Here is a 24,182-nt window from a genome sequence, read left to right on the forward strand (position 1 = left end):
GGAGCAATATATTGGTGCTGGCATTGGATCACTGGCCAGAACGAGGTGTCGGTGCTGGGAGTGGATTACTGGCCAGAGCGAGGTATCACTGCTGGAAGTGGATCACTGGCCAGAGCGATATATTGGTGCTGGGAGTGAATCACTGGCCAGAATGAGGCATTGGTGCTGGGAGTGGATCACTGACCAGTGCGAGGTATTGTTGCTGGGAGTGGATCACTGGCCAAAGTGAGGTACCAGTGTTGGCAGTGGGTCACTTGCCAGAGCGAGTTATTGGTGCTGGGAATGGATCACTGGCGGGTGCGAGACATTGGTGCTGGGAGTGAATCACTGGTCAGAATGAGGTATTGGATCTGGAAGTGGATCACTTGCAGGTGCGAAGTATTGGTGCTGCGAGTGTATCACTGGCCAGACCGAGGTATTAGAGCTGGAAGTGGTTCACTGGCCAGAGTGAGGTATCAGTGTTGGGTGTGGATCACTGGCAGGAGCGATGCATTGGAGCTGGGAGTGGATGATTGGCCAGAATGAGGCATTGGTGCTGGGAGTGGATCACTGGCCAGTGCGAGGTATTGGTGCTGGGAGTGGATCACTGGCCAGAGAGAGGTATTACTGCTGGAGTGGATAAATGGCCAGAGCGAGTTATTGGTGCTGGGAGTGGATCACTGGGCAGAGCTAGTTATCGGTTGCTGGGAGTGGATCACTGGCTACAGCGAGGTATTGGTGTTGGGACTGGATCACTGGCCACAGCGAGGTATCAGTGCTGGGAGTGGATCACTGGCCGGAGCGAGATATTGGTGCTGGGAGTGAATCACTGGCCAGAGCGAGGAATTGATGCTGGGAGTTGATCACTGGCCAGAGTGAGGTATTGGAGCTGGGAGTGGATCACTGGCCAGAGTGAGGTATTGGAGCTGGGAGTGGATCACTGGCCAGAGCAAGGTATTGGAGCTGGGAGTGGATCACTGGCCAGAGCGAGGTATTTGAGCTAGGAGTGGATCATTTGTCCTATTGTTATCTCTGTCTCACCATTGAGAGGCCCGAGGAAGCAAGACATTCCTGGTATCTGTTACTGATCAACACGCAGCAGCTGATAGGACCCACAAGCCTATCATCGTCAATCACAACAGCAAGAAGTCTGCTTATTGGCTCTTCAAGAGTTTTAAAGCATAATAAGGATACCACACTAATCAGTGTACAGAGATCTCTCTTTATTCTGCCACATTTCAATAGATTACATCTCCCTTTAATACCAGTAAAGATGCAGGAGCGCAGGGGTTAATAGTTACGCTGTGCTGTTCTCATTACACTGGGTAATCAGGATTGGAGCATGGAAAACAAGTTCACGGTTGCAGTTTACAAGAGGTCCCATTACATCGGATGCCCCTTTATTACCATTGGGAATAGGTTGGCAAATGTGATCAGAAAATGGCAATGGCCCGGAATCTCCTGGCTCAGCGTAATCGGCAATTAAGACTGATAAACACGCGCCCTCTTCTTCCCACAGATTCGGCAAAGCCCAAGCACCCAGTCCTGAAGTTGGGAAAGTATGAGGAAGAGGAGGGCGAGGATGAGAGGGAGCAGGAGGCCTCCTTCTCTGCTGTGAATTTCTGTGAGTCCATCAGTGCAGCAGTAGGTATTGGATGCACAACTTTGAGATTCTTTTCCATATCTCCATATCACCCTCTCTCCATATCTCCATACTGTAGACGCAATATCTTGTTGGTGCTTCATTGGGTGAGTTGTGTCCATCTCCCTTGTGCTCAGGCGTTCCGGGCTGGTTGGCATTGGCTCTTCCTTCGATACTGGTCTTCCCCTGAAGTGCACGGACTCAGAAATAGGTCCCCTGGTTCTCAGCCACTTTCTGCAGGTAGTCCTTGTACCGCACACACACCGGCACACCCTGCTCAACAACCTGCCACTGCACTGAGATCTGCTGCACTGTGCCCTCCACCATCAAAGGAATCTTCATCTGTCTACTCGCCCCAGATCCGCCTCTACCTGTGATTGTCTTTAGAAGGAAAGGAAACACAGGCAGAAAGATTAGTTTCAAATCTCTGGAGGTTTACCTTACAGTCATGACGGCCAGTTTTAATTGCTCTCCCCTCCACTCCTGATGGCACTGACTCAGGCTGGGGCCAGTAGCCCACCCAACCAGCCATGTTCATGTGTGAATCCAGGCGTTGACTCTTGGTAGGCTATTCCACTGTTGAGGCATCACAGCTGAGCCCAATCCTTTCCGTGCCCCACACCTGCACACATCCAGTAGGAGCTACTGGACAGTGGCCAAGAGCAGAAACTTTGGCTAATTGGTTCCTCCTCCTCCCCCATGAAAGGCACTGAGGCCAATAGTATCTGCCCTACTGCTGCCCTGGCTCAGATTAACGAGCTCAGTGCAGACTGGCGATGGATTCTGTGATCTTTCTGCTCTGTGTAGCTCAGTACCACAATAAACATCTTTAAAGATCATCAGTTAATGTAACAGGTCCCAGAGTGGAGCCGACTGGCCACAAGAAATGACTCCTGGTACCTACAATGTGGCTCTCAAACAATAGAAATGAGATAAACAACAATTTAAAGAAAGAAATTTTTGCAGTATAAAAAAACACACATTTATGAGTGGATTTTCATCATTCAGGTGGAAGTTGAGGGCCAGAGTTTCGATCCATGCATTATCTGTGTTCCTTGCGTCATCCACATATCCGCTGTAAACCTGAAACACACACACACCAAATAACTGAAATACACATACACCAACAGTTCAGCTCAACTCAGGTTGAGATTCAATGTTTCTCCCTGATCTGCGACCAGCATTAAACACTGACACACGCAGACAAGGTGCCTGCAAGGACACAATGAAAAGAGGCAGTGACATCAGCCAGGGGGCACAGAGAGAAGAGATGGGAGATGGAGACACAGGAGGTGTAGACTAGAAGACACAGGGAGATCCAGACATGGACGATGGAGACACAGGAGGTGTAGATTGGGAGACACAGGGTGATAAAGACATGGGAGATGGAGACACAGGAGGTGTAGATTGGGAGACACAGGGTGATCCAGACATGGACGATGGAGACACAGGAGGTGTAGACTAGAAGACACAGGGAGATCCAGACATGGACGATGGAGACACAGGAGGTGTAGATTGGGAGACACAGGGAGATCCAGACATGGACGATGGAGACACAGGAGGTGCATATTGGGAGACACAGGGTGATCCAGACATGGGCAATGGAGACACAGGAGGTGTAGATTGGGAGACACAGGGTGATAAAGACATGGGAGATGGAGACACAGGAGGTGTAGATTGGGAGACACAGGGTGATAAAGACATGGACGATGGAGACACAGGAGGTGTAGATTGGGAGACACAGGGTGATCCAGACATGGACGATGGAGACACAGGAGGTGTAGATTGGGAGACACAGGGAGATCCAGACATGGACGATGGAGACACAGGAGGTGTAGATTGGGAGACACAGGGTGATAAAGACATGGACGATGGAGACACAGGAGGTGTAGATTGGGAGACACAGGGCGATCCAGACATGGACGATGGAGACACAGGAGGTGTAGATTGAAAGACACAGGGCGATCCAGACATGGACGATGGAGACACAGGAGGTGTAGATTGGGAGACACAGGGCGATCCAGACATGGACGATGGAGACACAGGAGGTGTAGATTGGGAGACACAGGGAGATCCAGACATGGGAGATGGAGACACAGGAGGTGTAGATTGGGAGACACAGGGTGATCCAGACATGGGAGATGGAGACACAGGAGGTGTAGATTGGGAGACACAGTGTGATAAAGACATGGACGATGGAGACACAGGAGGTGTAGATTGGGAGACAGAGGGAGGTCCAGACATGGACGATGGAGACACAGGAGGTGTAGATTGGGAGACACAGGGTGATAAAGACATGGACGATGGAGACACAGGAGGTGTAGATTGGGAGACAGAGGGAGGTCCAGACATGGACGATGGAGACACAGGAGGTGTAGATTGGGAGACACAGTGTGATAAAGACATGGGAGATGGAGACACAGGAGGTGTAGATTGGGAGACACAGTGTGATCCAGACATGGGAGATGGAGACACAGGAGGTGTAGATTGGGAGACACAGGGCGATCCAGACATGGGAGATGGAGACACAGGAGGTGTAGATTGGGAGACACAGGGTGATCCAGACATGGACGATGGAGACACAGGAGGTGTAGATTGGGAGACACAGTGTGATAAAGACATGGACGATGGAGACACAGGAGGTGTAGATTGGGAGACACAGGGTGATCCAGACATGGACGATGGAGACACAGGAGGTGTAGATTGGGAGACACAGGGCGATCCAGACATGGGAGATGGAGACACAGGAGGTGTAGATTGGGAGACACAGGGTGATAAAGACATGGGAGATGGAGACACAGGAGGTGTAGATTGGGAGACACAGGGTGATCCAGACATGGACGATGGAGACACAGGAGGTGTAGATTGGGAGACACAGTGTGATAAAGACATGGGAGATGGAGACACAGGAGGTGTAGATTGGGAGACACAGGGTGATCCAGACATGGACGATGGAGACACAGGAGGTGTAGATTGGGAGACACAGGGTGATCCAGACATGGACGATGGAGACACAGGAGGTGTAGATTGGGAGACACAGTGTGATAAAGACATGGGAGATGGAGACACAGGAGGTGTAGATTGGGAGACACAGGGTGATAAAGACATGGGAGATGGAGACACAGGAGGTGTAGATTGGGAGACACAGGGTGATAAAGACATGGGAGATGGAGACACAGGAGATGTAGACTAGAAGACACAGGGAGATACAGACATAGGCCTAGAAATTCAGTGGCCTGCGCCACCAGTTTGCGCCCAAAGAGGGCTTTTGCACCACTGTGCAAACCTACCGCGATATTTAGCGGGGCGCTAATGGCGGCGTTAGCCATTAGCGCTGCGCCGCCACCGATGACATCATCGGTGTGCGCAGCGCCCCGCTATCACCCCGCTGGCCATATTTGGTTGCTGCCGCCTCCCCCGCGCCGGCCGCAAACAGCGACCGGTACACGGGGCCTACCTGTGCCGGTAGTGGGGCGATTTAAGGTGGAGGTGCGGCCGGCTGCTTTTTCGGCGGCCGCCTGCCCGCACCTCCTTCCCCGGCCTCCTACACCCCCCCCCCCGCGGCATTGCCGGCTGTTTCCAGAGAGCCCGGCACTTCTCCTTGGTGCCGGGCTCATTTGCCGGCACTCGCGAGCGGGGATCGCGCTGTTGCAGGCACCTCCCCCTTAAGAATTAGAGGAAGGCCTGCAGTACCGCAGGCTGCCGTGCCACAGCGGGTGGCGCTGCGGCACTTTACACGCCGATATTCAGTTTCAGCGCCCCAAGCGGGGCGCCGAAACCCTTGTTTAGCGGCCGGCTTCAACTTGGGGCGCTGAAACTGAATTTCCCGCTGGCGCAAGTGGCTCCGCGCGCAGCGGTAATTCCGGCGCCCAGGCGAGCTGGGCGCCCCTAACTGAATTTCTAGGCCATAGAGTCATAACGGCACAGAAGGAGGCCATTCAGCCCATCGAGTCCGTGCCGAACATGGGAGATGGAGACACAGGAGATGTAGACTAGAAGACACAGGGAGATACAGACATAGAGTCATAACGGCACAGAAGGAGGCCATTCAGCCCATCGAGTCCGTGCTGAACATGGGAGATGGAGACACAGGAGATGTAGACTAGAAGACACAGGGAGATCCAGACATGGGCAATGGAGACACAGGAGGTGTAGATTGGGAGACACAGGGAGATCCAGACATGGGAGATGGAGACACAGGAGGTGTAGATTGAAAGACACAGGGAGATCCAGACATGGACGATGGAGACACAGGAGGTGTAGATTGGGAGACACAGGGCGATCCAGACATGGACGATGGAGACACAGGAGGTGTAGATTGGGAGACACAGGGCGATACAGACATGGGAGATGGAGACACAGGAGGTGTAGATTGAAAGACACAGGGAGATACAGAGAAGATGCAGGCACGGAGGACTCTGATAAGTTGGGCGATCACGAGAGACGAGACATGTGGGCAGACAAAGTGCAGACAAGGCAGCAGCACAGACAAGGCAGTTGTGAAGTCACCCAGACAAATTGATTTATTCTTTCAGCAAGCAGTCAGCTAAGATGGTGCTATTTGATGTTAGAGGCTGTCATTCCCTTTGTGGGGAAAGACTTTTCATCCACTTTTCTAAATATGTGACACAATCAGCAGGTTCACACCGCACGAATTCAGCATCGCTGTGAAGTCACAGCAATGCTAAACATGGAATGGATATGGCGTGTGAAGTTTGAACTGATTCCAATGTAGAGTGAGCGTAGGCCCTGACTCTGGATTCAGGCTGCGATCATACAGGAAGGTGAGATCATACCATACCGACCCGACACTGGCAGCGTGAATGCAACCAGTGTGACATGACTCTTCAAACTCATTAGCACAAAATTTAGCTCCAACCTTGGGGGCATCCTTCAGGAGCTTCTGAAACATGTCCAGTATCTTTAGATTTAAAATGAGCTTCAGATTCTTTGGGAACGTCTCTCCAGGGTCCAGGACTCCCTGAGGGAAAAAATAAACAATAGAGACTTTTTTTTTTACTGGATATATTTCCATCAGTTTTCTCCCATCCCTCCTGAAGGTTTTGACTTTTGCTGGGATACGGATTGCATGGTCAGCAGGAGCTCTCCAGAAACTCATCTAAAAGGCCATTGCCCCTCTGTGAGTCTAGAAAGTCAGTATCACCAAGTTATTCGACCGCAGAGCAATATCTCTCTCTCAATGTCTCTGTTTGGCGCTCTGTCTCTCCCTCTCTCTTTCTATCTCTGTTGTGCTCTCTGTTAAGTCTGTGAGTTGTTCAAGTAATTAATACTCAGACTTAATCAGTAACAATAAAACAGGTCTTTACTGGTTGGAGGTAGGGACTACACTGAATACAAGATTACTGCACAGTGCTTATATACCGGTGTGTTCACCCCCGGTATTACGTCTACAGCAGCCTGAGAAAGTAGTACATCTCTTAAGGTGGAACAGGCTTAAGCTCTCTTAAGGTGGAACAGGTTACATACACAACACTCCTCCCTTCTTAGCTTTATAGTCATCCCCCCATTTAACATAACGTAATAACATATATACATATATAACTTCATGTTTAACGTAACATATCACAGATTCAGTCTCTGCGGAAAACAGTTCACAGATTCAATCTCTGTGGTGTAGTCGGTTCACGTTACTCATTCAATAGTCCTTTCATGGATTTAACAGCTTGAACTTCCGAACTGATTTGGCTCCGTTCGGAGGGACCACGTGTGTGATCTGGTAGAGGTGATAATGGTTCAGATGGGTCATCTTCTGTTTTTACTTTTCCTTTTCTGCTTCTTGGAGACTCTCTGGGCTCCATTGTCAGCTGCCACAGCTGCCAGCTGCATGCGCAGTTCCTCCTTCTCTTCTCCTGTTTCCGTCGTATAGCCAGCTTCTCCCGATGTTCCGTAGACTTTTGGTGCTCCTCCATGATTTCTGCACTTTGGGAGTCGAAGTTACAAGCTGGGCAGGACAGGACATCGTAATATTCGGTGTCGTCCACCAGGTCATGGTAATATTCGGTGTCGTCCTGAGCTAGACCAGTGAGAGGGTCGTCTATTTCCTCCATACCCAGCTGGACGTTAGCCAGCTCTTGTTCCAAATCCAGACATCTTTCCTGAAGAGACTTCTTCATGTGTACCTCTGCATCCAGCTTTTTCTGGGCTTTCAGCAAGTCGTTTACTAGTGACCTCATTTGTGATTTTGCTACTTCAACTTCTTTTGGAGATTGATTGATCGGACTATTCAATCTCTCTACCGGAGCAGCTGTTTCAGCGGTCTGTTGTTCTACGTTGACGTGAGTCAGCGTACTTTTGGCATCCAAGGGCTGCTCTGTTGCAGTCATCTCAGTCTGTGTTGCCACCTCAGCTCTTCCAATAACCTTTGAGAGCTCCGAACCCCTTTCGTTTGAATATTGAAGTTCGTGTTCAAGTTTTTCCCATTTCAGAGTCCTGTCCTTCAGCATATGCAGGAGTTGGCTGACCGTTAACTCCTCTGACATCAGACGTTTTGTGTGCTCCTGCTCCATTTGCTCCAGCAGCTGCTTCTGTTGTCTTTCCAGATGTTCCCACTCTATATCAAAGAACTCTTTCGTCGCATTCATCTCTTGCTCAAAACGGCGAATCATTTGTTCTAATTGCTGTTGCAGTTTGAAATGGAGTTGAGTTCGAGCCCGGTGTCCCTCAGAAATGTGCATGTCAGTAGACTGGACAGACTCAGAATTCTCTATCTCAGTGGAATTCTGTGCTGAAACTTTGTCTTTTGCACACGGGTTAGTCTTACCATCATCAGTTCTAGAGTCTGGGCTGATTATCTGCACCGAGTTCTCACTCTTTATGGCTTTTAGCGAATGCCAGTCCATATTTATGTTTCTAAACCACTCCTGGCCTAGTAGTGGTGGACCTCCTTCCGGTAGCACATATAAGTCCATTATTTGACTTCCTTCGCCCTTGTTGGCCACTGCAACCTTTATTGTCCCGATGGGGTACACTCTCTGCCCCGTGTAGGTTGTCAATATAATCTCCGTATCCTGTAGGGGAATATGTTGGAATAGCCTTCTGTAATCTTTCTTATTCATGACCGACAATGCCGATCCAGTGTCCAATTCCATTTTTACTTGGACTCCTTCTATCTGAAGAGTAACCCAAATTGTCTGGAGGTCTGCACCCTTACCAACGTTGAGTACCCTTAAGCTAGCCAGTTCAATACTGCTTAAGCCAGCCAGTTCATTACTGCTAGCGTCTGAATCGGACTCCTGTTCGGCCACCTTGTGTACTTTTGCGTATTTTCCTTGCGGTGACTTCTTGTTGCTGGTCTTCTTCCCTGACCTGCATACTCTAGCTATGTGTCCAAGCCTACCACAAGTTCTACATTCTTGGTTTTTAAACCAACACTGGTTCTGATCATGCGTTGTCTTTCCACAACGATAACATTTGCCAGAACTCACACCCAATTTGTGTGCACTGAGCTCCGGTGACCGTAGCTGCATTACTGCCGTAAAATTTAAATCGTTCCGCTAGCATCAGCGGCGTGGAGTTTAGATGATCTTTCAGGACAGTAACAATCTCATCGAACGTCTTATCCGCCGGTTCATCTGGTGATAACAGGTGTTTCAATTGCCCGTATGTCTTCGCACCCATTAAATTTAATAATGTTAGAGCTTTATCTTGGTCACGAATTTTATTGGCCTTACAATAATTTTTTACTCTTTCAACATATATGGCCCAATCTTCAAGGTCACTATCAAAGGTGCTAATATTCCCGTGTTTAGGCATTGTAGATTTGCAATTTCTCAGATTTTATTTTCTTTACTTGTTATCAAAGGTGGCGGCTTCCCGCTCTTGCCGTCGTCCTCCGCCCACAAAATGGCGGTTTTCCCGCGCTTGGCGGTCTTCACCCGTCCCCCGACGCCGTCTCCCTTCAGCCCCCGAGTGCGGCCCTTATCTTCGCCGCGATCGCCTGAGTGCGGCCCTTATCAGCGGATGCGATCGCTGGATCGCGAAGTGGCTCCCGACCGAAGCGGCTCTCGGCCCTTATCTTCTGTGCGATCGATAGCCCGCGCTGTGCACCGCGGCTCTCGCACCTTGAGCTTCTGCAGCCGCCGCGCCTTTCAGTCCGAGTGCGGCCCTTATCTCCTCCAACTTCCCCAGCCCTGTCTTTGCAGCCAACGCTGCTCGGCTTACCCACCACCGAGGTTGAAAAAGAAGCTGCAGGATGTCTTCTGTCCTCCAGTTTTCAGTCGCTGATGGAGGCTTCAGGGTCCTAATGCCTGTCGCTTCCAGTGGGGTGGTGAGATTTGAAACCTCTCTTCAACGTCCTGTCTGTGGACGAAGCCGCCGTGGAATAACTGCCGCAGGGTAAGAATCTGACTCGTCGCCAGTGTTAAGTCTGTGAGTTGTTCAAGTAATTAATACTCAGACTTAATCAGTAACAATAAAACAGGTCTTTACTGGTTGGAGGTAGGGACTACACTGAATACAAGATTACTGCACAGTGCTTATATACCGGTGTGTTCACCCCCGGTATTACGTCTACAGCAGCCTGAGAAAGTAGTACATCTCTTAAGGTGGAACAGGCTTAAGCTCTCTTAAGGTGGAACAGGTTACATACACAACACTCTCTCTATCTCATTCTCTGTCTATCTTGGTCTGGCTCCCTTTCTCTCTATCTCTAGCACTCGCTCTCTCTTCTCTTTCTCTTGCTCTCTCCCTGTCTCTCTTTCTCTTGCTCTCTAGATCTCTGTTGTGCCGCTATATATCTCACTCTCTATCTCTCACTCAGACACGGACACTTTCTATAGTGGTCACTAGTCACTGATCACGAGTTGGCAATGGTAACTCTCTCTAGACTGCCTGACAGAGATCAATGAACAGAAGTAGACTGTTTAGTCTCATTAGGCTTGTATATCTTTTAAGCGCAGTGGTAGCCCATTTCTAAAATAGATTGCAAGTTTATCGAAGCCTGACATGGCTGGTCCGAGATGATTTTTCCACACCACTGGCTTAGGAATCTTCGATCAAGATAAGTTAAGTTAAAGACTCAGTTCTGGCAGTGTATTTAAAATGTTAATACGAAGGGTGTATGCGGTGGAAGCAGTCTTGTCAGAAGGTTGTGGGGTCAAGCCTCACTTGAGACTTCAGCACATAATCCAATCTGACACTCCAGTGCTGTACTGAAAGAGTTTCGCTCTGTCGGAGGTGGTGTTTTTCGGAAGAGACATTAAACCTCTCAGGTTGATGTAAAAGATCCCACAGCACTATTCGAAAAGTAGCAGAGGAGTTCTCCCTGGTAGCCTGGCCAATATTTATCCCTCAACCAACATCTTATCTCATTGCTGTTTGTGGGAGCTTGCTGTGTACAAATTGGCTGCCGCATTTGCTATGTTACAACAGTAAGAAAGCGGTGGGTTTTAAAGAGGATCTTAAAGGAGTGGAAGGATTCAGGGAGGGAATCCCAGAGCTTAACCCCTAGACAGCTGAAGACACTGCTACCAATGGAGGGGCGAAGGGAGTGAAGGGTGTGTAAGATGTTAGAATTGGAGGAGCTCAGGGATCTCGGCGGGTTGTAGGACTGGAGGATGTTACAGAAATAGGGAGGGGCGAGGCCATGGAGAGATTTGAAAACGAGGATAAGAATTTTAAAATCGAGGCGTTGCCAGATGGGGAGCCAATGTTGGTCAGTGAGCACAGGAGTGATGGGTGAACGGGACTAAGTGTGAGTTAAGATAATGAGCTCCCTCCCCTCCCCCCACCCCCACTGATAATTGGACTCCACCCATGTTAGTCTGTGGGCAAACAACAGCAGTAATAAGAGATGAGACGTCCGTTATTACTTCAAATGTATATCCTGAATAATATCCAAGGCCAATTGTCTGCCCAAATGCACCATCCCATTCCCCCCATTCAACCTTTGGTGTCTTGGGTGGAAACATCCCCATTTCCCAGTGGACGGGCCCAGCAGTTTTAAATTCACCTGCCCGTATCGGGATGGGCAGATGACAAATGATATTTAAATGAGGGGGGTGGAGCCTCCATTTGCCCTGTTTGAACATTGGACCCTGGGGCTGTCTGGGATCCAGTGTTTATCAGACGGTGAGCAGGTGGTGAAACAAATGTTATTGCTGCTGTGGCCTGTGCTCACAGAGGGGACAAATGTTTTGGCTCCCGCTGCTGCTGAAGCTCCGCCCTGCCAGAGAGCTGCCCCAATCGAATGGGACCAACATGGCTCCTGATTGACCTCCGTCTTCTACCCTTCTCACATTGGCTGCTGCCCTTGCACTGTCAGTCCTGGGTTTAGAATCGGACATGCACAAGAGGCCAGAATTGGAGGAGCGTAGATATCTCGGAGGGTTGGAGGTGGTTACAGAGAAAGGGAGGGTCGAGGCCATGGAGGGATTTGAAAACAAGGATGAGTATTTTAAAATTGAGGCGTTGCTTAAACAGGAGCCAATGTAGGTCAGCGAGCACAGGTGTGATGAGTGAATGGGACTGCTGCGAGGAAGATAGTAATAAACTTCAAGAGGGCATAGACAGCCTGGTGGAATGGGTGGACACATGGCAACACCAACAACTTGCATTTACATAGCACCTTTAATGTAGCAAAACGTCCCAAGGCGCTTCACAAGAGCATTATTAATAAAAGTTTGACACTGAGCCACAGAAGCAGATATCAGGACAGATGACCAAAATCTTGATCAAAGGGTAGGTTTTGAGGGACATCTTTAAGGAGGAGAAAGAGGCGGAGAAGTTTAGGGAGGGAACTCCAGAGCTTAGGGCCCAGGCAGGTGAAGGCACGGCCACCATTGGTGGGGCGATTTAAATCGAGGATGCACAAGAGGCCAGAACTGGAGAAGTGCAGAGATCTTGAAGGCTTGTAGGGTTGGGGGAGGCTACAGAAATAGGGAGGGGCGAGGCCATGGGGGGACTGGAAAACAAGGATGAGGATTTTAAGAGAATCTCTGCTCTACCTGAATAGCTCCCAAAAATGAGGTGGTAAATTGCAGACAATCCTGCCTAAATTCTCTCTTTAATTATACTATTGCATCCTTCTTAGCCGTTGGAAATAGCAGTGGCAAAATAGGGTCGGAGAGGAGCATGTCATGGTTCTGATAAGATTTGCAATAGAAGCTTCTCCAGCCCTGCCCCTCTGTGCTCCAGCTCCTCCCCTCTGGGTTCCTCCTCCAACCCTCCCATCAGGGCTCCAGCCCCTCCTCTCTGGGCTCCAGCCTCTCCTCTCTTGGCTCCTCCTCCAGCCCTTCCTCTCTGGGCTCCAACCCCTCCTCTTTGGGTTCTAGCCCCTCCTCTCTGGGCTCCTCCTCCAGCCCTTCCTCTCTGGGCTCCAACCCCTCCTCTTTGGGTTCTAGCCCCTCCTCTCTAGGCTCCTCCTCCAGCCCTTCCTCTCTGGGCTCCAACCCCTCCTCTTTGGGTTCTAGCCCCTCCTCTCTGGGCTCCTCCTCCAGCCCTTCCGCTCTGGGCTCCAACCCCTCCTCTTTGGGTTCTAGCCCCTCCTCTCTGGGCTCCTCCTCCAGCCCTTCCACTCTGGGCTCCAGCCCCTCCTCTTTGGGTTCTAGCCTCTCCTCTCTGGGCTCCTCCTCCAGCCCCTCCTCTCTGGGCTCCTCCTCCAACCCCTCCCATCAGGGCACCAGCCCCTCCTCTCTGGGCTCCTCCTCCAGCCCCTCCTCCCTGGGCTCCTGTTGCAGTGTACAGCCTCCTGGAAGTCAATATAGACAATATCTACAGACACTGCCTTTAAGTCAGAACTACTTTTACAGCTCCTGTATACTGTATAGTACCGGCAGTGACCACACCGGTATATAAGCTTTGCGCATGCCTCTGTACCCCCAGTCTTGAGACTACCCTCCTCCAGTAAAGACCTGTTTATTGTTAATGTACAGCATCCGTGTGATTATTTAATAACAGCATATCCTCTGAATCACGGATCCAACAGTGGCGACGAGTGTCGATTCGAATCTACCTGCAACATAAAAAAAAAATAGTCGAGGCCAGGAACACGGGCGTAGACCACAAGCAACCGCCCAGCCGTCAGGCAGAGATTGACCTTCGCAGGGGAGGCTGTGGCGAGCCGGGCTTGGTTCCCCAGCCACGACGAGCAGCAAGAGAACGACGACAGGTCCAGCACAGACCCTTCCCGAGCAGCGGCGGCTGGAGCCGACCGACGGCGGAGAGAAAGCCGAGCAGCGTCGACGGGGTAAGACAGAGGGTGAAGAGCGCAGGGCGCAGCCGGGGGTTGAACACCGAGCGGCATCGAGAAAAAGAAAACAAACCAGAGAGAGAGAGGGTAAAGAAACAGCCAGGTTCTAGACTGAGCGGCGTCGAAAAATATCAAAAGAAGAACGCGCAGAGCACAGCCAGCGCTCACGGGCTGAACAGGGTCCGCGGGGCGAAGAAAGGGGAGCGCGGGAGACGCCATTGAGCCGCGGAGAAGAAGGAGGAGTGCGGGAGATGCCATTTTTAGAAGCCGCAGCGGAGAAGAAGGGCGAGCGCGGGAAGGAAGGAAAGCGCGGGAGGCGCCATTTTTGACAGTTAACTCACACCCAAGGATGCCGAAGAGTGGCAGTATCTCTACGTTCGACAATGAAGTCGAAGATTGGGCGACATATGTGGAACGTATTGAGGTGTACTGCAGGGCGAATGAAGTGCCAGATGCTAATAAAGCACTGGTTCTGTTAAATTCCATGGGTGCAAAAACTTATGGGTTACTGCGAAATCTAATAACCCCAGAGAAGCCGGTAAACAAGAATTTTGAAAACATAGTAGAAATCCTACAGGACCACTTAAACCCCACACCGCTGCTGATAGCAGAACGATTTAAGTTCCATAAAAGGAACCAACACAAAGACGAAAGCAATGCTGAGTACCGAACGGAACTGCGCAAGCTATCGAAACACTGCCAGTTTGGAGCGGGACTAGCAGATACGTTAAGGGACAAGTTTGTGTGTGGGCTACAGAGTGAAGGAACCCAGAAACGGCTTCTGTCGGAAAAGGATCTTACGCTGGACAAAGCTTTCAGTATGGCAGTATCACATGAAGCAGCCGCAAGGGGCGCTGCAGAGATACAACGGAGACCGCAAGAATATGGCACCAATGAAATGTTCTATGGAACAGGGAAGTGCTATTGCTGCGGCAGAACAACACATGACCAGAAAGATTGTTGGTTCAAGGACCAAGTGTGCAGACAGTGTGGGAAAGCAGGACACATAGCAAGAGTCTGCAGGTCTGGGAAGAAAACCAACAGTAAGAAATCTCCACAGGAGAAGTACAAAAAGGTACACCAGGTGATGGACAGTGGTTCAGACGAACAGAAAAGTGACACAGACTCCGGAAGCAAGGAGCTGGGTTGTCTGAAACTATATAAGGTAACCAAAATGGAGGATCACCAGACTATCTGGGTTACACTCAAGATAAGTGAAAATGGAATTGGACACAGGGTCAGCTCTAACAGTCATAAATCAAAGAGACTACAAGCGGCTATTTTCACACATACCCTTGAAAGCTACAGAGATTGTCTTGAAGACGTATATGGGGCAAAAAGTCTACCCCAAAGGAAAAATAAGGGTGAAAGTTGTTGGATCCGTGATTCAGAGGATATGTTGTTATTAAATAATCACACGGATGCTTTACATCAACAATAAAACAGGTCTTTACTGGAGGAGGGTAGTCTCAGGACAGGGGGTACAGAGGCATGCGCAAAGCTTATATACCGGTGTGCTCACTGCCGGTACTACAGTATACAGGAGCTGTAAAAGTAGTTCTGACTTAAAGGCACATACACTACAAAAGTGACATATAAAGGCCAGGAAATACCTAAAATGGATATATATGTATTGCCAGATGGAGGACCACCACTGCTAGGACATGAATGGATCCGGAAGATACAATTAGATTGGTATTCCATACAGGCACTGAAGGTTGAGGCCAAAAAGGATGACGACGTCACACCTGGACGACTGTCAAAAATGCTAACTGACGCAAAAGAAGTGTTCCAGGAGGGACTAGGAACACTAAAAGGAATAACAGCAACAATTAAAATAGAGGAAAATGCAAGCCCAAAGTTTCTGAAGGCCAGACCAGTGCCTTATGCGATCAGACCAGCGGTTGAAGCAGAGCTGGAAGGGTTGGAACGTTCAAGAGTACTGTCCAAAGTGGGCTGGAGTGAGTGGGCTACACCCATCATTCCTGTAATGAAGAGGTCGTTGAGTAATACGCCTGGGGAACCAAAGAAGGTCCGCATCTGTGGGGATTTTAAGGCGACAGTGAACCCAGTCCTTCACACGGTACAATATCCGCTTCCACGAATTGAGGATATTTTCGCCTCGCTATCTGGAGGTAAACACTTCACCAAAATTGATCTAGCCCAGGCGTACTTGCAAATGGAGGTAGAAGAAGCTTCGAAATATTACCTTACGATCAACACTCATAAAGGTCTCTATCAATACAACCGGCTGGTGTTTGGAGTAGCATCAGCTCCGGCTATTTGGCAAAGGGCAATGGATCAAGTCCTGCAAGGGATTCCAGTGACCCAGTGTTATTTGGACGACATCTTGGTCACGGGCGAAAATGACGGTGATCACCTCGCCAACTTGGAGAAGGTGCTCCAGATTAAAGGAGTATGGGCTACGAGCTAATCGCCACAAGTGCGAGTTTTTCCAGAAACAGATCTCGTATTGTGGCCACGTCATCGATGAAGAGGGGTTACCTAAGTCCCCTGACAAGATTGAGGCAGTAGTCAAGGCTCCAGCACCGGAAGATGTGTCACAACTGAGGTCATTCCTCGGGCTGGTAAACTACTACCACAAGATCTTACCAAATTTGTCTACGGTATTACACCCACTGAACACCCTACTGCAAACAGGGGTACCATGGAAGTGGGATGACGAACGTAGACGAGCTTTCCAGAAGTGTAAAGAATTGATCACATCAAAAGAGGTGTTGGCCCATTTCAACCCAGCACTACCAATTCGTTTGGCATGTGGTGCATCACCCTATGGTATTGGAGCGGTGCTGTCGCACAAATTCCCAGACGGGTTGGAGAGGCCAGTAGCCTTTGCGTCTCGGTCACTAACCTCAGCCGAGCGCAACTACGCCCAGATTGAGAGGGAGGCCCTCAGCCTAGTATGGGGAGTAAAAAAATTCAACCACTATCTGCATGGGCAGAAGTTCCCCTTTCTGACTGACCACCAACCACTTGTCTCCATCTTTAATCCTAAGAAGGGCGTTCCAGTGATGACTGCACAGCAGTTACAAAGATGGTCCCTGTTTCTAGGGGCGAATCAATATGAAATAGAATATAAAGGCACGAAACAGCATGGGAACGCTGATGGGCTATCGCGCCTGCCACTGCCTACTGTGGAGGAAGCACCAGCAGTGGACCCTATCGAGATATTTTATTCGTCAATAATTGAACGATTGCCAGTAACAAACGCGGATACAGAGAAGGAGACCCGCAATGATCCGACGCTGTCGTGGGTATATGAATTGACGGTGAGGGGATGGCCAACACATGGCGACTCACTGTTGCCAGCATTCTCATCCAGAAGAGAACAGCTGTCAGTATGCCAGGGGACAGTGATGTGTGGATCCAGAGTGGTGATTCCACCCAAGTTAAGGGAGAGAGTGCTAAATGAGCTACATGAAGGTCATCTGGGGGGAGTGAAAATGAAAAGCCTTGCTAGGGCTTATGTGTGGTGGCCGGGAATCGATCAACAAATCGAAGACCTAACTAAGAGCTGCTTAGGATGCCAGAAGGTCCAAAGTGCACCACCACATGCCCCTCTACACCCATGGGAGTGGCCCTCCTCTCCATGGCAACGGGTGCATATTGATTTCGCTGGTCCATTCATGGACTCAATGTTCTTAATAGCAGTGGATGCTCATTCAAAGTGGCCTGAGGTGATAAAAATGTCTTCAACCACTACAGAGAAAACAATTGCAGTCCTACGGACCATATTTGCCAGAAACGGGTTGCCAGAGCAGATTTGCTCTGATAATGGACCACAGTTTGTGTCCGACGAGTTCCAAAAATTTATGAGAAGGAATGGGGTAAGGCATTACACATCCGCCCCGTATCATCCAGCCACAAATGGATTGGCTGAGAGGTTCGTACAAACCTTTAAGAAGGCGATAAAGGCCATGTGCGACGATGAAATTCCACTACAGCATAAGATGGACAATTTCTTATTAGCCTACCGAAACGCGACACATGCAGTTACCAACCAGACCCCGGCCATGATGTTCTTTAACCGAAGGTTGAGATCTCGTCTGGACTTGCTCAGACCAAATGTGCGAAGAAATGTTGAGGACAAACAATTCCAGCACATCAATGAGAAGCCGACAAGGAGCTTCAATGTAGGGCAACCAGTCTTGGCCCGTGACTATCGAACAGAGAAATGGCAACCCGGAACGATATGTACAAGGCAGGGGCCATTAATGTACACAGTGGATGTCGGGGAGAACATTGTGAGACGCCACGTCGATCAGATCTTAGCGTCACAGGAACGCGTCAACCCCATGTCTCGAGTACCTGGGGATGAACCCGACATACCGGTGTCATCTACTTCAGACCCAGTAGTAGTGGAACCCGATGAACTACCCGATGAAAAGGGGTCAGAATCGCCTCTGCACCAAGAACAAGAACCTCCGGAAAGGCGCTATCCCGAAAGGGTCAGGAAGCCGCCCCAAAGACTGAATCTATAAATGGACTTTTGTTGTTTAATGTACATGTTGAAATGTTAATTGTTATTTGAATATTAGGGGTACTACTAATCTAAAAGGGGAGGAATTTGCGTGGGTTTCCTCCGGGTGCTCCGGTTTCCTCCCACAGTCCAAAGATGTGCGGGTTAGGTTGATTGGCCATGATAAATTGACCCTTAGTGTTAGGGGGATTAAATACTTGGGTTTACGGGGATAGGGTGGGATATGTGTTGGTGTAGGGGTTATGGGGATTGGGTGGGATATGTGTCGGTGCAGGCTCGATGGGCCGAAATGGCCTCTATCTGCACTGTGGGGTTTCTGTGATTCTGTGAATTGTAGTGTATGTGCCTTTAAGTCAGAACTACCTTTACAGCTCCTGTATACTGTAGTACCGGCAGTGACCACACCGGTATATAAGCTTTGCGCATGCCTCTGTACCCCCAGTCTTGAGACTACCCTCCTCCAGTAAAGACCTGTTTATTGTTAATGTACAGCATCCGTGTGATTATTTAATAACAACATATCCTCTGAATCACGGATCCAACAACTCCCATATCCACCATGTTAGTGACATCCTCAAAAAATCAACTACATTAGGCAGATATGACCTACCCTTTACAAATCCATGCTGGTTCTCTGTTCCAAGTACGCAGTCACTCTGTCTCTGATTATAGATTCCGTAATTTCACCACAACTGATGTTAAACTAACAGCTCTGCAGTTACCTGGTTTCGCCCTCTCTCCCTTTTTAAATAGTAGTGTGATATTTTGCATTTTTAAATCTAAGGGCACAATTCCTGAATCTAGAGTGGTTTCAAAAATTATGACGAACACATCTGCAATTTCCTCACCTCTTCTAATTCCCTGGGGGTGGAAACCATCAGATCCTGGAAATTTGTCCATCTTAAGTGTCATTATTTTCTCCGTTACCATTTTTAACATATTAAATCCACTAAGTTTCTCAGTTAACCTATTTTTAGGTTCCCTTGTATCACTGGTATTTTTTTCTTATTCCTCCAATGTGGAAACAGATCCAAAGAATTCATTTATCTAGTCTGCCATTTCCATATTTCCCATTAGTCTCACCTGTAATGGGCCCACTTGCTTTCTCCTTATATTTATGTCCCTTGTAACGTTTTGTTTATATTCCAATTTTGCACCTTATTACTTTTGTTGTATCCCTTTGTTTGTCTTTAATATCTTTCCCAGTCTGCTGGATTTCCACTTTTATTTGCATTTGCGTAATCCTTTTCTTTTAGCTTGATACCGTCTCTTACTTCATTTCTTGACCATGCTTGCTTAACGACACAAGTGAAGCCTTTCTTATCCAACCAGTCATAGCCAGAGAATCACCTGCAATGACTTCTCTTACCGCTCCTGCACCCTTACCTCTCCTATTTCTCATTTACATGCTGCCCCTCGCCGACATCATCCAAAAACACGACATCAGTTTTCACATGTATGATGACAACACCAAGCTCTACCTCACCACCACCTCTCTCGACCCCTCCACTGTCTCTAATTTGTCACGCTGCTTCTCCGACATCCAGTACTGGATGAGCAGAAATTTCCTCCAACTAAATATTGGGAAGAACGAAGCCATTGTCTTTGGTCCCCACCACAAATTGCATTCCCTAGCCACAGACTCCATCCCTCTGCCCAGCAACTGTCTGAGGCTGAACCCGACCGTTTGTAATCTTGACACTGAGATGAGCTTCCAACCACATATCTGCTTCATCACCAAGACTGCCGGCTTTCAACTCTGTAACATCGTTCGACTCCGCCCCTGCCTCAGCTCATCCGCTGCTGAAACCCTCATTCATGCCTTTGTTACCTCTAGATTTGATTATTCCAACGCACTCCTGGCTGGCCTCCCACATTCCACCCTGCATAAACAGGAGCTCATCTAAAGCTTGGCTGCCCGTGTCCTAACTTGTACCAAGTCCCGTTCACCCATCATCCCTGATCTCACTGACCTACATTGGCTCCCGGTTAAGCAACGCATCAATTTTAAAATTCTCATCCTTGTTTTCAAATCCCTCCATGGCCTCGCCCCTCCTATCTCCATAACCTCCTCCAGCCCCACAACCCTCCGAGATCTCTGCGCTCCTCTAATTCTGGCCTCTTGAGCATCCCTGATTATAATGGCCTCTCCATTAGCGGCCGTGCCTCCAGCTCCCTGGGCCTGAAGCTCTGGAATTCCCTCCCTAAACCTCTCGGCCTCGCTACCTCTCTTTCCTCCTTTAAGATGCTCCTTTAAACTTACTTCTTTGACCAAGCTTTTGGTCATCTGCCCTAATTTCTCCTTATGTGGCTCGGTGTCAATATTTTTTTTGTCTTTTAATACTCCTGTGAAGCGCCTTGGGACATTTTACTATGTTAAAGGTGCTATATAATTACAAGTTGTTGTATCATCATGGTGCATTGTTACAGTGCGTTGTCATTGGTGTATTGGTGCATCGTTACTCTGTACTGTCATTGGAGCATTGTTACTCTGTACCGTCATTGGTGCATCGTCACTCTGTACCGTCATTGGTGCATCGTCACTCTGTACCGTCATTGGTGCATCGTTACTCTGTCCCATCATTGGTGCATCGTTACTCTACCGTCATTGGTACATCGTCACTCTGTACCGTCATTGGTGCATCGTCACTCTGTACCGTCATTGGTGCATCGTCACTCTGTACCGTCATTGGTGCATCGTTACTCTGTCCCGTCATTGGTGCATCGTTACTCTGTCCCGTCATTGGTGCATCGTTACACTGTACCGTCATTGGTGCATCGTTACTCTGTCCCGTCATTGGTGCATCGTTACACTGTACCTTCATTGGTGCATCGTTACTCTGTCCCGTCATTGGTGCATCGCTACTCTGTACGGTCATTGGTGCATCGTCACTCTGTACCGTCATTGGTGCATCGTCACTCTGTACCGTCATTGGTGCATCGTTACTCTGTCCCGTCATTGGTGCATCGTTACTCTGTCCCGTCATTGGTGCATCGTTACTCTGTACCGTCATTGGTGCATTGTCACTCTGTAACGTCATTGCTGCATCGTTACTCTGTACCGTCATTGGTGCATCGTTACTCTGTCCCGCCATTGGTGCATCGTTACTCTGTCCCGCCATTGGTGCATCGTTACTCTGTACGGTCATTGGTGCATCGTCACCCTGTACCGTAATTGGTGCATCGTTACTCTGTACCGTCATTGGTGCATCATCACTCTGTCCCGTCATTGGTGCATCGTACTCTGTACCGTCATTGGTGCATCGTCACTCTGTGCAGTCACTGGAGCATCATCACTCTGTACCGTCATTGGTGCATCGTCACTCTGTACCGTCATTGGTGCATCGTCACTCTGTACCGACATTGGTGCATCGTCACTCTGTCCCGTCATTGGTGCAACGTCACTCTGTCCCGTCATTGGTGCATCGTCACTCTGTACCATCATTGGTGCATCGTCACACTGTACTGTCATTGGTGCATCGTCACTCTGTCCCGTCATTGGTGCATCGTCACTCTGTAACGTCATTGGTGCATCGTTACTCTGTCCCGTCATTGGTGCATCGTTACCCCTGTCCCGCCATTGGTGCATCGTGAATCTGTCCCGCCATTGGTGCATCGTTACTCTGTACGGTCATTGGTGCATCGTCACCCTGTACCGTAATTGGTGCATCGTTACTCTGTCCCGTCGTTGGTGCATCGTCACTCTGTCCCGTCATTGGTGCATCGTACTCTCTACCGTCATTGGTGCATCGTCACTCTATGCAGTCACTGGAGCATCATCACTCTGTACCGTCATTGGTGCATCGTCATTCTGTACCGTCATTGGTGCATCGTCACTCTGTACCGACATTGGTGCATCGTCACTCTGTCCCGTCATTGTTGCATCGTCACTCTGTCCCGTCATTGGTGCATCGTCACTCTGTACCGTCATTGGTGCATCGTCACACTGTACTGTCATTGGTGCATCGTCACTCTGTACTGTCACTGGTACATCGTCACTTTGTACCGTCATTGGTGCATCGTTACTCTGTACCGTCATTGGTGCATCGTTACTCTGTACTGTCATTGGAGCATCGTTACTCTGTACCGTCATTGGTGCATCGTTACTCTGTACCGTCATCGTAGCAACGTTACTCTGTACCGTCATTGGTGCATCGTCACTCTGTACCGTCATTGGTGCATCATTACTCTGTACCGTCATTGGAGCATTGTTACTCTGTCCCGTCATTGGAGCATCGTTACTCTGTACAGTCATTGGTGCATCATCACTCTGTACCGTCATTGTTGTATCGTTACACTGTACTGTCATTGGAGCATCGTTACTCTGTACCGTCATTGGTGCATCGTTACTCTGTACCGTCATTGGTGCATCGTCACTCTGTACCGTCATGGTGCACCATCACTCTGTACCATCATTGGTGCATCATTACTCTGTACCATCATTGGAGCATCGTTACTCTGTCCCGTCATTGGAGCATCATTACTCTGTACTGTCATTGGTGCATTATTACTCTGTAATGGCATTGGTGCATCGTTACTCTGTACTGTCATTGGTGCATTATTACTCTGTACTGTCATTGGTGCATTGTTACTCTGTACCGTCATTGGTGCACTTTTACTCTGTACCATCATTGGTGCATCGTCACTCTGCACCGTCATTGGTGCATCGTCATTCTGTACCGTCATTGGTGCATCGTCACTCTGTACCGACATTGGTGCATCGTCACTCTGTCCCGTCATTGTTGCATCGTCACTCTGTCCCGTCATTGGTGCATCGTCACTCTGTACCGTCATTGGTGCATCGTCACACTTTACTGTCATTGGTGCATCGTCACTCTGTACCGTCATTGGTGCATCGTTACTCTGTACCGTCATTGGTGCATCGTTACTCTGTACTGTCATTGGAGCATCGTTACTCTGTACCGTCATTGGTGCATCGTCACTCTGTACCATCATTGGTGCATCGTTACTCTGTACCGTCATTGGAGCATCGTTACTCTGTCTCGTCATTGGAGCATCGTTACTGTGTACAGTCATTGGTGCATCGTCACTCTGTACCGTCATTGGTGCATCGTTACTCTGTACTGTTATTGGAGCATCGTTACTCTGTACCGTCATTGGTGCATCGTTACTCTGTAACATCATCGGAGCAATGTTACTCTGTACGGTCCTTGGTGCATCGTCACTATGTACCGTCATTGGTGCATCGTTACTCTGTACTGTCATTGGTGCATTATTACTCTGTACTGTCATTGGTGCATCGTTACTCTGTACTGTCATTGGTGCATTAATACTCTGTACTGTCATTGGTGTATTGTTACTCTGTACCGACATTGGTGCATCGTCACTCTGTCCCGTCATTGGTGCATCGTCACTCTGTCCCGTCATTGGAGTGTCGTCAACCTGTACTGTCATTGATGCATCGTCACGGTGCATCGTTACTCTGTCCCGTCATTGGTGCATCGTTACTCTGTACGGTCATTGGTGCGTCATCACTCTGTACCGTCCTTGGTGCATCGTCGCTCTGTACCGACATTGGTGCATCGTCACTCTGTACTTTCATTGGTGTATCGTCACTCTGTACCGTCATTGGTGCATCGTTACTCTGTACCGTCATTGGTGCATTGTTACTCTGTCCCGTCATCGGTGCATCGTTACTCTGTCCCGTCATTGGTGCATCGTTACTCTGTACGGTCATTGGTGCGTCATCACTCTGTACCGTCCTTGGTGCATCGTTACTCTGTACCGTCATTGGTGCATCGTCACTCTGTCCTGCCATTGGTGCATCGTCACTCTGTACCGTCACTGGTGCCTCATCACTCGGTACGGTCATTGGTGCATCGTCACTCTGT

The 24,182-nt window shown here is 49.2% G+C and overlaps 1 protein-coding gene across 2 annotated transcripts in view; it reads right to left on the minus strand.

The window, feature by feature from the left end:
- Positions 1-1,181: 1,181 nt before the first annotated feature.
- trpm2 (transient receptor potential cation channel, subfamily M, member 2) overlaps positions 1,182-24,182 on the minus strand; it is a 337,017-nt gene continuing 314,016 nt past the window's right edge. Inside the window, exons 32-34 of one of the 2 annotated variants that reach the window (XM_085985384.1) lie at positions 6,501-6,602; positions 2,603-2,704; positions 1,182-2,002 (exon numbers count right to left, since the gene is read on the minus strand). In XM_085985384.1, coding sequence (XP_085841510.1) covers positions 1,823-2,002; positions 2,603-2,704; positions 6,501-6,602 — 384 coding nt within the window. In that variant the 3' untranslated portion in view covers positions 1,182-1,822. Of the gene's footprint in view, positions 2,003-2,602; positions 2,705-6,500; positions 6,603-24,182 lie in introns of those variants that run through there. The other variant, XR_015078103.1, reaches the window with a different exon arrangement.

The sequence above is a fragment of the Somniosus microcephalus genome, chromosome 4 (assembly GCF_052327205.1).
Source record: "Somniosus microcephalus isolate GS21.2 chromosome 4, FLI_Smic_1.0, whole genome shotgun sequence".
Lineage (NCBI taxonomy): Eukaryota > Metazoa > Chordata > Chondrichthyes > Squaliformes > Somniosidae > Somniosus > Somniosus microcephalus.